Source organism: Crotalus tigris, unplaced genomic scaffold (assembly GCF_016545835.1).
Source record: "Crotalus tigris isolate CLP2741 ecotype Arizona unplaced genomic scaffold, ASM1654583v1 scf7180000017568.12009008, whole genome shotgun sequence".
NCBI classification, from domain to species: Eukaryota; Metazoa; Chordata; class Lepidosauria; order Squamata; family Viperidae; genus Crotalus; species Crotalus tigris.
In genome coordinates this window covers 3,197,057-3,214,928 of record NW_024096478.1, presented here as the reverse complement: position 1 = coordinate 3,214,928, position 17,872 = coordinate 3,197,057, and the positions used below count along the sequence as shown (strand labels likewise).

At 38.6% G+C, this 17,872-nt stretch overlaps 1 protein-coding gene across 2 annotated transcripts in view; it reads right to left on the bottom strand.

Annotated features, from left to right (window-relative positions):
• STK32A (serine/threonine kinase 32A) overlaps nt 1-17,872 on the bottom strand; it is a 103,842-nt gene that overhangs the window by 72,755 nt on the left and 13,215 nt on the right. For both annotated transcript variants that reach the window (XM_039351940.1, XM_039351934.1), the window contains exon 3: nt 142-197. In XM_039351940.1, coding sequence (XP_039207874.1) covers nt 142-197 — 56 coding nt within the window. The remainder of the gene's footprint in view (nt 1-141; nt 198-17,872) is intronic.

The window sequence follows — 17,872 nt, the reverse complement described above, 5'->3', positions numbered from 1 at the left end:
AGAAGGAGCAGGGCTCCAATTGTTAGTTCTTTAGAAAATAAGATTTAGCATGCAGCTCTGGACAATATTTTATGCCTATTTGGTAAGAAGGAACTATTTCTTTAGGTAGTTAACAAAGTATATGGTTTGCAAAAAACATACCTTTCCAAAGCTGCCTTTTCCAATGGCTCTGAGAATTTCAAAATGATCAAAGGTAACTATAAAAAAGAACAAAATATAAATAATAAATAAAAGCTCAGCAATTTAACATTAAAATCAACAACTTCCAAGTTATTATTTCAAAGATCCACCTGTGGATCATCATGGCTAAAACTTAGCTATTTGCTCCTATAATGTGTCTGAAACAATATTATTACCCTATGCTATTTCATAATGATAGCTATATTATGAATAAGTGCTTACTTAATCTGCTCTCATTGATATTTAAGTTATGGCTGTATTAACTATAAAAACTTTTCTTATGTTTAACCTTTTCCACTCACCTCAAAAAAGGAGATATTAAACAGATATATATTTTTTTATTTTCTCTGAAACCAGGCTTGATCAGGTGAAATGATGCAAACTATGAAGTGATGCAAACTTTGAAAGGCTAACAGTGGGCTGGGCTGCAGCAATCTCTATGACCAATAAATATCAGCAAATGGTTAAATGTTTTCTGTATCTTTTTGCTGCTCTCTAGTAATGTCCCTGCATTTTTGGAGGCAAGATGTGGTAGAAAGTCATTGTTTTTACTACTTATTATTTTGAATTGAAGCTTTGAACAAAACATAGCACCTGGGATTTCATCAGTGCTCCGTCTGTCAGGATTAAGCAATTCAGAAAAAACATTTATTTGCAAATATAACACAGGAGCCAGTTTGTAGTTGTAGTTTTAAGGCACTAGGCTAGAAATGAGGAGATCATGAGTTCTAGTCCCAATTTAGGCCTAAAGCCAGCAGGGTGACCTTGGGCTAGTCACTTACATTCAGCTGTAATAAATAGGCTATGGCAAACCATTCCTGAAATTTTGCCAAGAAAACTGCAGGGACTAGTCTAGGAGTCAGTACTGACTTGAAGGCACCAAAAGAAAAAGAAGAAGGAGGAGGAGCAGCTCAGGAGATATGTTTGGGGGTTTTTTTTTGTTGTTGTTGTTCTGTTTTGTTTTGGAAATGCACTGAGCCTTTAAACCTGAATCCACAAGGAACCTGTGTGTGTTAGGTGAAGACCTGCTACTTCATGATAGTCAGAGTTGTACCTCAACTTCCTGAACCCACAGTCTTTCTGCGTTATTCAAGCATGCTTAATTGTCATTCTTTCAAAGATTCCTCCTGAGGAGACATGTATTTCTGTATTCTGTTTTTCATGCCCTGGAAGAATTTACCACAATGGCATCAAGTACAATTTCTTAAATCACCAACTTTGAATTCTGCTCATATTATTCCAGGCCTTTTGATGAGGGAAATCAGGCAGTAATACAGAAGGGAGGAAAGGAAGGAAGGAAGGAAGGAAGGAAGGAAGGGAGGGAGGGAGGGAGGGAGGGAGGGAGGGAGGGAAGGAAGGAAGGAAGGAAGGAAGGAAGGAAGGAAGGAAGGAAGGAAGGAAGGAAGGAAGGAAGGAAGGAAGGAAGGAAGGATCATGAGAGCAGCCCATTCCTCATACTGGGCATATGCTAAACAGCACTTAAATTTTATTAGGAGGCTGATTAAAAAGACTAAATTCAACATGTTGGCCTTAATTAACATGACCTCAGAACTGTCAGGCATTGCCCAAGCGACAGCCTGAAATAGTAGCACTATACGTCACACCCATCCCACCAATTAAGAAGCTGGGCAAACCATGTATCTAACCTGCTTTTTGCCTAGGATAGCAAGAGGAAAAATTGTGAAGAGGTCTGTAAACAGCTCTCCAAAAAGGCAAGAGAACTATGGGTTAAAGTAACATTGAATGTGGCATAATGCCAATTGTACAATGCAGTTTAAAGTCTTTATCAGATCATAAACAAAATGACTGCACGGGAATTGTACAAAGTCAGTTACGATTTGTACAGAGCTGTCTTCCCAGAATTGTGAACTGCCATGCTGGCTAACTATTCTGGGAACTGTAGTCACACCAAATGTGTGAGTGGATAAAACCACCTGTGGGTTGGGTAAAAGCAGGAAATAGGTTTTGAGAAGCAAGTTGCAAGTCATAAGAGAATGCTAATGCAAAGACATTTGTGCCTCACAAACATTCCACACTACAAACAAAAATCTACTTAACAATATGGAGAGGGGAAAAACCTTCAATTTCTTTCTCTGTGGTCTTAATAACCTGGAATATGGCTCAATGCCTCAGACACGGCCAATAGCCAGGACTCTGGCACAGAGAAGAAGGCAGATCTTTCAGCTTCAAGAAATTGGCAGCTATGGACTTCCGGTGGCGACGGCCGTGCCAATGGCAGCTTTTTTTCAGCCGTCTGCCCTGGGATGTGTCAAAGCCTGCTGAGACAGCGAGCAACCGCTGTCTCGTGGCTCGGAACCTCTCTCCCCAGGAGAAGAGGAGGAGATGAGCTTTCCTCAGATATTGGTAGAGCTGCCCGAGACCCCAAAGTTTTTTTTTTTTTTTGGTGGTCGGAGGGTGAGAGCTCCCACGGAGTCTGAGGTGTTCTCCACATTCCAAGATGTCTTTGCCTTGATTTTTCTTCAGGGCAAAGCTAGATGTTGCCTCCACATCTGCGCTTAAAATGAATTTGTGAGTAAAATTTAAAGCAGACAGAGCTGACCAGGAGAGATTAAAATGGTGATTATTTTGAGACTTTAACTCTGGAAAAGAATTTATCTTCTTTTTTTTTCAATTAAGAGTGGTGAAAAATGGCGCTGAGATGTTGATTCTTTGAGTGAAAGGACTGGAACTTCTATTTGGAACAATGTAACAGATTTTGTATTTATATAAAATGCAAGAATCTTCTTTTTTTCTTTTTAGGGGGCTTTTGTCTTTTTTCCTCCCCTTATTTTTTTCTCTTTTTTGGTATTTGTTGATTTTATAAGATTTTAGCAGACTTTTTAATAAGTGGTTTTTAAAATTAAAATGGCTTCAAAGTGTCTCGGAGCTTCTGTTGTTTCTAAAGCCTCGAGCTTCCCAGTAATGCAGACAGCTCAGCAAGTTAAGTTTAAGGTACCACCACTTTCTCCACCATCATCAGCATGTACCCTTAATGATCTACAGGATGCCTTGGGTAATATGGCACGACAGATTAAAGAAGAGATGGAGGAATTTTTTGAAAATAAAATCAGAGAAATGAGAGAGGACATACTGTTTGCATTTCAAAAGTTTGTTGGTCATATAGAGCATCTGGATGATCGCATTGATGATGCTGTGGAAAATTTTGAAAAACTGGAAGCTCGAATTGACAAAGTAGAAAATAAGGTAGAAATAATACAAGATGAAATTACTATGTTACAATATAGAGACATGGAATTTGCTTTAAGAATAAGGGGAATGAAGGAAAACATGCAAGAGGATTTGAGACAAGTGGTGGTAAAAGATATAGCTTTCATTTTGGGGGCTGAGCCTGAAGAAATACTGAGAGAGACGGAAAAAGTTTTTAGGGTTAATTCAAGGGTTGCGAGGCAGAGGAATTTGCCACGAGATGTGGTTATTTATTTTTTTAGGAGATCAGTTTGTAATGTAATTTTACAGGCTTTTTATAAGCAGAGATTTCAAATTGCAGTTCAAGATGTTATAATTTTAAAAGAAATACCTTCAAAAATTCTTAGAAAAAGAAAGGATCTTGCTTTTTTGGCTGACAAGCTCAAAAAACGACAGGTCCGGTTCAGATGGGAGATACCGGCTGGAATAGTGGTGAATTATGCGGGGATATATTATAGACTTAATACAATTTCAAAGGCAAAAGATTTTTACACTTCTGTTTTGAAGGCGGGCTCTCCATCATCTTTACGACCTGAGATAATAGAAGAAAAGTTGGAAGAGCAGCCGGTTGATGTAGGAGACATACAGGCTGAACCTCTGCAGCATTCTCTTGTGACAAAAGATTTTTTAAAGAAATCGAGAATGACTCATGCAGCCTATAGACGTAAAGAAAAAGAACAGCAGAAGGCGGATGTTGGAATAAAGAAAAGGAAATGATGAACTTTTGTAGTAGTTTTTTGAGATAGAAGATGTTTTAAAGGAATAGTGAATGATTCGTGTAATATGTAGATGTAAAGAAAAAGAACAATAAATGTTAGTTTAGCTGGTAGTTTGATTCAGTATGTTTTAAAGGAATAGTGAATGACTTGTGTAGTATGTAGATATAAAGAAAAAGAATAATAGAAGGTGTTGATTTAGTGGAAAAGTTTAAATATTTGGGAGTATATATTATAATTTTTTTAATTTAAAGTGTATAAAAATAATTATGAGATATTATGGGTAAAGGTGTAAAAGAATTTAAATTCTAATGATCTCTGTTGGTGAGAATTTTAGTGATTAAGATGAATGGTTTGCTAAAACTTTTTAAGTAGGAGGGTATTAATAAATTTACTTAAGGGTGGAAAAAAAGAGGGGGGAAACATAGAGCCAAGTTTATTGAATGTACGTTTGTTGGTGGGGTTATATTGGAGGGAAAAACTTGTGTTTATTATGGATGAATGGTTGTTTAAAAGAAATATACACCTCGGCGTGGAGAAGATGGATAAATTACATGTAGAGTAAATATGGGATTTAATGGATAAATTATGATTAGAGTTGATATGGGATTAAAAAGTATTATTTAGATTATGAATAATTTTTAGTTTTTAATTTGGAATTGCTTATATTTAAGGTGACCAACCGTCCTCCTTTTGGGAGGACAGTCCTCCTTTTTTGAGTTCTGTCCTCCCTCAAAATTGTCCTCCTAAATGTCCTCCTTTTCCATATACCGTCCTCCTTTTGGGAGGACAGTCCTCCTTTTGTGAGTTCTGTCCTCCCTCGAAAATGTCCTCCTAAATGTCCTCTTTTTCTTTATTTGAAGACTTGTCTGCAGGGCTTTTTTTCCTCATAGAACGCCCAGAAGGCGTTCCGGGACCTTTTTTGATGGTTTTTTTCAACTTTTGCCTGAGCTGTGCTACTCCCCCTATTGGCTTTCGAAAGCCAATAGGAATTGCTGCTGAGCACGCCAAAACACCCAGGCGGCAAACTTTGCACGTGCACGTTGCAGGAACTTTGCACCCCTCACTGCTACCCAACTACACCATCTCTTACTTAGTTCTGCAGATAGCTGGAGGAGACTGGAGCGGTAAGTTTCTCTTGATCTTCCCTGTTCGGTTCTACACGGAGATGCACAGGGTAGGCGGTGGTGCTGGGGGGTGGCTACAGGGCCAGAGCCAGTGCGGCTGGTGCTTTGTGAGCCACGGGGCTGGCTCTACGGGGATGCGCAGGTTGGGCAGTGGTGCTGGGGGGCGGTGGGGGGACAGCTGCAGGGCCGGAGCTGGAGCAGCTGGTGCTTTGCCTTTGCAAGCCGTGGGGCCGGCTCTACGGGATGCACATGGTGGGTGGTGGTGCTGGGGTAAGCTGGGGGGGGTGGCTGCAGGGCCGGAGCTGGCGCAGCTGGTGCTTTGCCTTTGCGACCTGTGGGGCCGGCTCTACGGGGATGCGCAGGGTGGGCGGTGGTGCTGGGGGGCGGCTCAGGGCCAGAGCTGGCTCGGCTGGTGCTTTGCGAGCCGTGGGGCCGGCTCTCCATGGCAGGGCAGCGGTGCTGGAGGGGCAGCTGTGGGCAGGTGCGCGGCGGGCAGTTGACCTTCCATGGGCTGCGCCAGCTGGTGGTCTGGCAGTGCTGACCTGCGCTGCCACCACCTCACCCTGCTCATCTACGTGGCCATCCTGGAGCGCCTGGCTCACAACACCTGCCTCCGCCACCCACCCCCACGGAGTCCAGCCGTGTAGATTTTTGGACAAGTGAGAAATTGAGATTGAATGTTGATACTCTAGCTGCAGCACTTGCCGTAAAATTCAATATGAAGGATATTTCTTGTTCAGATATTTCCAATATATTGTTAGAAGATGATACATTGACAAAAAATATTCATTCAGTGGAAAAGTACTCATTTAAATAATTAATAGGCATGTAAGCATAATTACAATATAAAATTTTATTGTTACAAATGTTTTTATTATGCATTGATCATATTATAGTGTATTCTGTATTATTGTTGCAATAAATACAATGTTTCTTTTATTTACGATATTTTTTTCTTCAATTTATTCGTGTCCTCCTTTTTGTTGTAAAAAAGTTGGTCACCTTATTATATTGTTATTTTTTTTTAAATTTGCTTAAATTTGTTTTGTATTCGAGTTAAAGCACATCATTGATTTTGTTATTTGTATAGTTGGATAAGTTTATTTAGGATTTGCTTGTTTATTTGTAACCCTGTAACCAGCTCTGGGAAGTGAGGGGGGGAGGGGGGAGGGGGTTATTCTAGGGGGGATATTGTTAAAACTTGTATAAAACTTTTCAATAAAAAAAAAGAAATTGGACTATACCAGGGATAGGCAACCTTGGCTGGCTCAGGAATTCTGGGAGTTGAAGTCCATGAGTCATAAAAAAGCCAAGGTTGCCTACCCCTGGACTATACCTTGCTTCCTCCCTCCATCGCCACATCCTTGGAATATACATAATATGGGAAATTGATTGGGAAATGGCAAAATACTAGCAGAGATTACTTCAGAGAAGTTGGCTGCTTGGACTTAGCCAAGGTCCTATAATTCCTGCTCACCCTGATGCTCCAGTCCCCACCTGGTTAGGATAGATAACTAATTGTTAAGGCCTCCAGATTTAAACAAAATTAAATTGTTTCCTTTTCACAAAAGATGTGGAGTCAACTACCACCAGTTATAGTTCCCATTTCACAACGGGAACAGTGGGATAGAAATTTCTTCCCATTTCTGTGTTGACCTAATAATTATAAATCTCAATTTCTGTATTACTCACAAAGATTGTATCAAAAGGAGCAACATTTGCAATACAAACAAGTAACCCTACCCTTGTGTGCTATCAAAATCAGAAAAGCATTTTACTTAGAAAGAACAGAACTAAGACTCCATATTTGCTAACAAAAAATTAAATACAGTCTTAGTAGTATTTGCTGTCATGGTATAAACACAAAATAGTCATATGTATAGGATATTCATAATACCTTCTTCCAACTATTTTTAAAACTTTCCGGTCTATAACTCTGAGATTTTCTGGTAATATCCATTGACGTATTAACCACAACTGAGCCTGTTTGGCTTTTTCAAGTTATATCCAAGAAATTTGAGGATTGAATAATTTGTTCACAGTGAAATAATATCTAGGCTGTATCACTGCAGCTAATTTTAATTTAAAAATTTTAAAAATGAAAAAGTGTTTTAAAAAAATCTCTACATATTAAAAAGAAATGTTCCAATTTTTCTTCATTTGAATTTTTCTATTTGAAGGAACCTTTTTTCTATGAAAAAATGTTCTGCTGCAATATAACATAGTATAATTCAAATTCTTCATTGTAAACAGTTTCAATGGATCTAGAGAAAGAATAGTGTTGATTATGCATTAATAATTGGAACAGGTTTCATTATACCACAGTATCTGAAATAAAACAAAGTACAAAGAACTCATTTTCATATTATATTAGCAATTCTAACAAATTCCATCAAGAAAAGATATTGTATAAACCTGGGTGAAAGAGAACTTTTCTTAATCCAGGCAAATTAGGGGACGGAACTAGTATGTTCCAGCAAACAACTTTTGTTTTTAAACTTTCCATAATCAGCAGCTGTGCCTTCTCTGAGTACATACTGTGGAAAAATAATGCCATCATTGTTTTCCTACTTGTATACAAAATCTCTAGAGAAAACTGTTTAAAGGAAAGTGATTGTCATTTTCAAGAGTTGTAGCACTATATATTCTGGAATACGTTCTAGATAAATATTATCTAACTATACACTGAGCTTGAGAGAAGGTTTGTGTAGGAAGGAAGACACAGTGTCCTAATTCTCTTTGGTGAATAGTAATGTTCTTCTGCATTAGGCATGTGTGTGTGTCTGTGTGTGTGTATGTGTTTAGCATTCTACCACACTAGACAGAACCTGAAGTGCAGACTGTGCAGAAGTCCTCAGAGACAGTCCAATAGATAGGGCCAGGTTGTAAAATGCACGCATATACTGTCTGGCCCAAAACCAAGTAGTGTGTATGTGTGTACAAGAACATTTGCACAGTTGTATGGGTTAGACTCTCCCAAGTCCAAAGAGGAGATTCCACAGAAGGTCATAGAGAATAAAAGGGCTAAGATCCTGTGGGATTTCCACATCATCACTGACAGGCAGGTAGTGGCCAATCAACCAGACATTGTGGTAGTAGATATGGACCAGAAGATAGATTGTAATAGATATAGCAGTACCAAGTGATAGCAACATCAGAAAGAAGTATGAAAAAAAGTAGAAGTACCAGGACTCTAGTATCAAGAGGAACTAGAGAGGATATGGAAATAAAAGCTAAAGTGGTCCCAGTGACAGTAGGAGCATTCAGAGCTATGATTCCTAAGCTGAGAGAGTGGTTCCAATAGATCCCATCAGAGCAATCCATCCAGAAGAGTACAGTGGCAGGAACAACTAAGCTACTATGCTCAAACTCCCAGACTTCTGGTACAGGATCTGAGACTGAGGAAGACACTGACCACCCATTTCAAATTTTGAAATCCAGGTATATCTAGACCAGTGGTTCTCAACCTGTGGGTCGGGACCCCATTTGGGGTCGAACGACCATTTCACGGGGGTCGCCAACCCACGCTGTCCACCATTTTTTCCCTTTTCCCTAGCTGTCCTATTCCCTCTTATTGGTGGCCACACCCACTTGGGGGTCACCACAACATGGGGAACTGTATTATGGGGTCACGGCATTAGAAAGGTTGAGAACCACTGATCTAGACAGAGATTGATCAAGACATTTGCTAACTCTTTAGATTTTTTTGAAAAGAAGGCACATTTTGGAATTTCATAAATAATGTGGCTATTAGGTAGGAAGTAGTTGCCTTTTCTAATATAGTCATGGTAGCATTGTCAGTTGCACAACAAAGGGATCAAATGGATAACGGAATCTGGAAGGGCACAGATACATAACACAGATACATGCTCTGTGTTGGGGATTCTGCTTGTTCAGAGAATCAAGAAATGTAAATAGGTTTTCTGGCCAATTTCAGTTTCACATTTTCATGTACAAAGAAATAAAGCGATCTGCACAAACTCCATGTACAACCATCTTAAATATTTCTTTGGGAAATATTTTAGGATGGTTGTACATGAAGCTTGTACAGATCACTTTATTTCTCTGTACATGAAATTTGTACTTTGGGAAATATTTTACTTAGATTTACTTTATAGGCTCAACCCATTAAGACAATAAATAAATTTCATGTGGTGAGGTATTTGGCCTTTGTGAAGAATATACATGTGGGGGGGGAATACGCAATGCAGATTTGAATCTAATTACATTATATATACATTAAACATGCTGCTTCTAAGCTTTGTGAAAATCTAAGCTGAGAGGAATGCAATAAGCTTGACCCATGGGATATAAATTCTGTGTTTTGGTAGGCCTTACTTTCATGATAATTTGGATATTATTTAAGTCAAAGAAGCTTTGAGCAAAGTCCCTGAAATGTAATCTTTTATTTAACTGTGAATACTAACATGCAGGATCTTCCAGTAGATATTTCATATGACAACAGCGCTAATACAGTAAGTTAATTAAAAATATATATGTAAAATTCCTTTCCTCAAGAATATAAAGTTGAACGAAACAAGAGAAGAGGGAAATGTCCCCTCAAGAACTGAAATTTTTTAAAAGGGAAAGACAAAGTTATAAATAACCCACAAATCTTTGGTGATATTTTATAACTCCCTCAATCTTATCTGAAATACAGGAAGAATTATTCTGGCTCTGACTATGCATTTAATTACAAGTCACTCTATATCAAGGTTGGAAAATCTCCAGCCTCTTTTCTCAGCTGCCTCCCCCTTTGGCCTTGAACCCTTTGTTTTTCATTTGCTCAATACAGTACTTTTTGCCAAACACCTGAGCAGACAGGGAAGAGGGGGGGGAGCAAACTCTAAATGGGGAAAAAAATAATTAGTGGTTTGCCAAAATCATAGTAAGCAATATAAAATAACCTCAATATCACCATCCAACACCATCTCAAATTTCTAAAGCACCCAAGAAAGGAGCTTTCAAGATATCCAACAAGGGTATATGTGGCTACTCATGAATGGAGAATATAATTATATAGATAAATGACTGCATGTGATGATAAATATCATAAGCTAATGATATGAAAAAAGCAAGCTTAGCTCAACTGATGAATGAAGAATGTCTTGATGAATGGAGAGATACGTGCCTCAAAAGAGATTCCTTGAATGTGAAAAGATTCTTCATGAGGGAAAGCAACCCATGGGCTGAAATAGTTCCTTACTCTTCACCTAGCCTCTAGTGACCCAGGGAGGGTCTAGTGGTTAAGGTGTTCGACTAGGAGTGATAAGATCTAAGTTCTAGCTCTCCATTGAACATAGAACCCAATTGGGTGATCAGTCATTTGTTCTTAGCCTCATCAGCATCCAGCAAAAAAAAAAACCAAGTAAGCTTTGCCCTAAGAGCTCTGTGATCTCAATCTGAAAGAAGTGGATTCCGCAACCAAATAGGACAAATGTTAAGAATGACAATAACTCCTGCATTAGCTTTTATCTCCTTGCAAGGAGCGCTGATGTATAGCTGGCACACAGCTCCAGCCTTTAGCAAGTTACCACTGTGGCAAGAGAGGAAGGCACCTGGAGGTTGGGGAGCTGTGGCTCAAAACTCTATCATTTGGCATTCAGATATCCCATGACAGCTCCTAGTTCAGAGGCTTGATAGCTCCTCCATCCAGAAATATATTCTTTCCCTTTCTCTGTTGCCCTAGTCTATCTTTCTTTCTATTTGACCCCCATTCCACAGTCCAGAGCTCACTTTATCTCAACAGCTGTTTGTTCCTAGAACCAATAATTACAGAACTGATTTTTTAGACAAAACTGTAATTCAGCCTCAACCTCTTACCATATTCCAAAATGCTATGCAGATGGTGAAAAGGACTCCTATAAAGAAAATGTGCAATATTTTACTGAAGTGGAACTTTAATTAATCTTCTTTAAGTATATCCTCACCCTAATTATTACTGGGTTCAATTAACAAGAAAACAAAAAGGTTTAAACTAAGAAAAAAAGCTTGACTTGCCAATACTGAAATAAATTACTTTTGGCAAGTAATTCATAGACTTCCTTCTTAATTGCTGTTCCTTGATTAAAAAGACCAATTAATAGAATGTGTGTCACATTTCAAATAATCTTTTACCACTTTTAGCCCTGTAGAAATTAGCAATATGAGCACAGTATATAATCACTATTAACCACCGAGACAAAAATCTAAAGTACTTTGAGGGCTCCTGATAAGGTGGAGCAATCGGGACCTCTAAAACTGAATATCAACTACATATCCCCATCTTGCTAATGGGTCATCCCACCTATCTATTTATGCTGTGCTGGAACTGTGCAGAGCTACTTAGAGATAAGCAGCTGGCATGGAAATAATTTAATCCATTAAGGAAGTATTTCTTATTTCATTAGTCTAGGGATGACCTGAAACCATTTACTTTTAATCAATTTTCTTGTTACTTAGATTTAAGAATGACAACGAATTAATTCTCCTTTCCAACAAGTTTTTACAGCTTGCCATTAAGTTTTGAAAAATAATCTCGAGATATGTATGAGTCTAACGATCTACCTCCCATGATTGTGAGAATATTTCCCAAATGCTAGAAATCCTACAAATGCAGTGATTTCAACTTTTTAAATGTTAAACCGGCAACTCATTGAAAGCTGAAGCCTACTTTTCATGTAAGATACCCAGAACACCGTTCTGCACTCCTTGAGAAATTGGCAAGGTTAAAAAAGTAATATATCACTGTATGTTTAATCACACTCTGTCTAAAAGTTTACAATTGAGAGCCCATGGCAGCATCCCATTTTTAATTCATAAAAACTGGTAGGAACTAAACCCATCAGTGAACTTCACTTAGTGGGAAATTGAAACTACATGTCTTCAGTAGATATCTAGAGCTCTGACTATTCCCAATCCATCTTAGGCAATCCAGTTTGAATGATCTTGAGAAAATAATTTTCTCTTCCATTTTATAAAAATTAAAGTGAGGAAGAAGAACATAGGCTGTCCAAAGAAATTAAGAATTTTTAAAATGGTGTATTACATGCCATTTAAATGATTTTAAGACAAATGCAAAATATAACTTATTTTACTTGGTGATAACAACTTTGATGGGAATGGATTTAAATTGCTCACTGACTGAACATCCCTTCCAAAACCTGGCACAATAACTTCAAATATCTCCTAATACAGAGGCAAGTAATATTGTTGAAAAGCTGATAATTAAAGTTGGTTGGAAACCAAATCATAAAGGTAGAGTTCAGAAAGTTCCATCACTAAATTCTAGAATCTCTGACTAAGCTTTTCCTTTGTCAGTTTCCATCTCCAGAAGAGATGTGCCTCTGATAACGCACAATATCTATGTGACATAAATAATAGATCTCTTTACTCTAACCTTATTACCAGGAATGACAAAGGATAAATGCTTTCTGAAAGTAATTTGCAATGCCAAAACACTGAAGAAAAGTGTTGAAAAATCCCACAGAAAACTTGTATGCAAACATCCATTAGCACTATATTTTTGGTTATTAGAGTCCGACAAAGTATACATTAGTTGAACTAATAGTAACAAAAAAAGGAGCAGGGCTTATCAATATTATATATAAACAAAGGTTGGCAACTAACATGCTACTCAGTTTTTTGTTTTCCTATTTTTCTAACTGCTACGTAAATGCATACAAAAAGAATATATAAAATCAAATGTTTAAAAAGAACAGGTAAAAAAATGCTATCAATATTACTATATTGGATTTCTATTACTAAATAGAAATACTAAATACTACTAAAATGAATTTCCTAAGTAAAATGATCAAATTAGATGATCATCCTACATAGCGTAAATTGAGTCTGCAGCTGTTTGGGACAGAAGCTACAGGTCTTGAGGAATGGGTGTGACTTATTTATTTGTTTATTTTATGTGCTGCTCATCTCTATTAGAGGTGACATATACTTGCTTTCTCCTTTGGTGCTCTCTGCGATATGCTTAAGGCTCGGAAGAGCAATGGACACATTTCTTATTATAGACTTGTGGCAGAAAGAAGACTATCCTGATGCTAAATCACCACTTATGAGGTAATATCTCTTATTTAGATTGTATTTATAAGAGAATCAAGCTATGATGACTATGCAAATCTTCAGATGAGGTAATTTGGGATGAACAAGGACATTTATGAAGCACCTCTTTCATTTAAACAATTTGCACATTACTTGCTACTAATGAAAAATTCTGTAGTATTCGAAAAGAGAAATTATGTAGCCTATTCCTTTGAGTAATAAATAACATTAGGTACTTTCTGTCGGTGCCAAGGTTCAGTATTATCAGATTCACCAGAGATCACCTTCACACATTAAAATTGGGTTGAGTTGCTTCCTTTTTGAGCAGAAACATTGCAGAATAAATTAATGGTGCTTGACAATCATGGTAACTACCTGTTATGAGCCATTATTGACAAAGGCCAGAATTCCATAATATAAATCAGGGGTGTCAAACTCAATTTCATTGAGGGCTGCATCAGCATTGCAGTTGCCTTTGGGGGGCAGATGGGTGTGGCCAGGGTGGGTGAGGCCTACTGGGTGGGCGTGGATGGAGTGGGTGTGGCCTACTGGGTGGGCATGGCCAGCTCTACATCATTCGTGTCAAGGTTGTCTGTGGGGGCCTGGGCAGAGTGGGACAGATCTGAGGGTCTCTGGAAGAAGGTGGTGGGACTGGGCATGGTCCCATTTCTTCATTCCATGACACCTCCCCAGCGTGCACCCAGGGGATGGGGCCGACACAGCAGGGGCTGGTTCCTTGCTGTTTCTAGATGGCCTTGTGGAGCTAAGACTGAATGTGTTTCAGCATAGATGGCCACCACAAAATTGTATATTGGCTCCTGGCCAGCCTGGGCCAGGGCCAAGGCAGTGGGGGCTGTTCCCTCACTGTTTCCAGGATGGCTTCACGGGCCATATGAAACCACTTCGCGGGCTGCATCTGCCCCCCCCCCGGCCTTGTATTTGACATGTCTGATATAAATGAATTATGCCTATGCCACTGATCTCTGGATTAGCAGTAAAGTTCAGGCAGATGGACCAATGAGGAAAGTTTGCAGAGGAACATGATAATCAGTTTAAAAAAAACAGTGTAGGAAAGACTGAACTGAATACAAAAGTGAGGCAAGATCTATCAAATTAAGAATGGATGACTGTTGTAAAACCATCTGTGCCAAGAATTCTGAAAATATGAAGAGCAGGGTCAAGAATCAAGAATGTTTTAGGGCTTGAAATTTGTGAAACCGCAACTGGCAATTATTACTCCTCTTTTTTTCCCACAATTAAGTATCCCTGACCAACAGCTGCTTCCACTGATCAGTAAACAATCACTTGCCAGCATCATAAGAGTGCTACTTATCAGCAGAACTGTTAAAAGTGGCTTTATTCTTAGGGAGAATCTTCATCTGTTTTTAAAAGTTAAAAACTTTTCATTGGAAAAGATCTCTCCTAATTGTAAACAGGAGGTTACTCTTGATGCTGTTGCTCTATGGGGTAACAAATCAAATAAGGCAGAAAATGGTTGGTTACATACGAAATATTTAAAATGGTTTTTTTTCCTCTTCATCACTGTTGCATCCAACAGTATGGATTTATCTCATGGCATCGCATTGCTCATACCAAATGATTCCACAAGCCTGAAGAAGAGACTTAGAAGCCCTGCACACATATGAAGTGGTGCTTGAGGTTTTGTTTTTTTTTTTTCAATTCAACAGACTACCACTCCATGGAAACTTCTTGGTCAGAACATCTTAGTTCCTGAAACATCACAGCAGTTTCAGACAGAAGGACCTGATGGTCTTCTCTCCACATTATTGGAGAGCTGTTCAATGATTGGGATTCAAGGGCAGAAAAATGCTTTGGAACTTATAGGTACAATTCCAGAAAAGGTACATTTGCTTTCAGGAGTTGCAACTGGAGGCTATGTTCATGGTTCCTTTTGCTTTCAGATCTGAAGTGTTGTGCAATGGCAGCAAATACTTAGGTTGACTAAATAGAGCTTTCAGTCCTGTGGTGATCAGGTGACAAACCATCACATTAAGCAGCCAGATAGAATACTCCTGATTTTGATCTCCTTCATCAGGTTTAGTTCCACATAAAATAAGGCTATTCCCTCCTATCTCACTGCACTGAATTGTTTGCTTCAATATATCAATATATCAATTGTTTGCTTCAATATATTTGAAATGGACCAAAATGTTTTCCAAAGAGGGTTCTGAAAGAGAAGTGTGGAAAGTCAGTCCCCCCCACCACAGAAAGAAATATTTTTGGAAATATTTAAAAGGCAGAATATATTTCCCTAAAGGATTTTAAAAGCAGAAACCAACCCCAAGTCTCTCTGTCCCAAACAGAAACCAAGTCTGCAAAAATGCAGATAATCTTGTCAGAAAGATTGGAGTCAGGAAGCTGGGATTAGGAAAAAAGATCCCTAGAATCAACAATTCCTCACACCAAAAATCTAAGAATCATCAGCCCCAGTCCCAGGGAAGCAGGATATGACCTTTGGGACATAATAGGATTAACCCACAGATACCAAAGGGCACACCCAGACTTAGGTCAGAATACATGATACAGGAAATACAAAGCCTCAAACAGAAAGAGGAAACAACCTCAAAAGCCCTATAGGGTATAAAAACCCACTCTCTACATGTGCTCTCTCTCTTTTCTTCCAGAGCCATCTTTCTGTCTGGCTCTCTTCTTCAATAAACTGCAACCTTCTTTCTAAAGCAGCCGCCATGTTGTTTATTCCCAGCTTGGATTGAACCATGATGAAAATTTTTCCTTCAACAGAAGTAATCTCAAGGTATTCTGTTTGTTCCTTACCTCTATGTAAGTCTAGAACCAGTTTGGTTTTGTGGGGTAAGGCACAAGTTTAACAACCAATGAGATCATGAGCCATGAAAGCCAGCTGGGTAACCTTGAGCCAGTCACTCTGTCTCAGCCCAACCAATTTGCAGCATTGTTATTGTAGAGAAATAGGAGGAGGAAAGTGTATTATATATGTTTACTGCCTTGAGTTATTTGTAAAAAATATAAAGGCATGATATAAACAAAATAAATAAATTCTCTTATACATTTTTGATGGGGAAAAGAGTTGTATTATTTCAAAAACTACTAACATATATTGAGTCAGCAAGTTAAAAGAAATATATTTATTTGCCAAGAGAATCATCTGATCTTTCAATCACCTTTCAGTTGTTTTAACTATTTTGAATATATCCAGCTGGTATTTATTGCAGGGGGGGGTGGTTATTTCTTCAGCATTTATGCACAAAACAAATTTTTAAATTAGTTTTTCCGACCTAGTGCCATCCAAGGAAGTTGGGAATGTAATTCCCATAAATCATGGGTGTCAAACTCGCCACATCATGTGACGTGTCGTGACGTATCGCAACTTTTTTTGCAGTGCTGGAGCTGGGGTGGGCACGGCCTCTGTATGATGCAACCGGCCTATGGGCCGGCAGTTTGACACCCCTGCCATAAATCATGGCATCAAATTGGTGGCAACCAATTTCAATTTACTTTAACAAATGACTGAGGCAAAGATAATATACCAGAAATTACAGAATTTCCTCCTCAAATCCTCCACTCTGAGAAATAATACTATCCAAATACTGGTGACACACCTCAGAGACTATTTATAGGAGATGTCAGTGTGAAATGATTGTATCTATAAGAATATAATTTGTTAGCATCCAGGAAAATTTCAAGGGAGTTTTGCCCCATTATATTTTTCAATTACTTACCGTAAATGCAGACACACATAAAATATATTTTCTAAACAACAGCATTATTAATTTTGAAATGTAGCCAACAGTTATTCTAGCCAAATATGGAGTAATTGTTGTCCATGCACTTGCTCAGCATTTATTACAGGGTCCAGTGCCATGATTTGCAATAAAGGAAATGGTGACATTCAGAGGGCATCACTATAAATCTACTAAGTACACAAACAACCTAATCATCAAAGAACGTGTGCCAGCAGGTAGACCCCTGAAATGAAGAAACAAGGATCAAAGGATCCTTAAACGAAAGAAAATTGGCCCTAGATTCAGGGGGTGGCAATTGGTAGGACTCAGAACAGGACTATGTACGAAATTAAAGAACATAATGCATATTATTGGACATTCAAGCAATATCATGGATCCCTTTTATTCAGAATTCAGGCCACGGGCTGTATGTTACTTACATCAGGTTCTGAGTTCAGCCTTTCTGGTTTTGCTGGAACTTTTAGCAGTGTTTAATACCATGACAATCCATGGTATTCTTGTGGATCACTCATATCTGCCTGGGGTGGATTTAATGTTCCTTCCTTCCTTCCTTCCTTCCTTCCTTCCTTCCTTCCTTCCTTCCTTCCTTCCTTCCTTCCTTAAGAGGTTATTTCCAATTGTGCTGAAGGATAGGTGGTTGAACAAATGGTCCCTCTTCCTTTGACAGTCCAAGCCTGCAACTTGAAGATTCTCCTGGACTCACTACTGTTGTTTGATTAGCAGGTAGAGACCATTGGAAAGTAAAGGCCAAGTTATCACTCCACTTTAGTTCAAATAGTCCATGCACCAGTTATGGTCCTGTTGGACCTAGAGGACTTAATTATGAAAATGTATGCTTTTATCACCTGAAAGTTGAGCTATT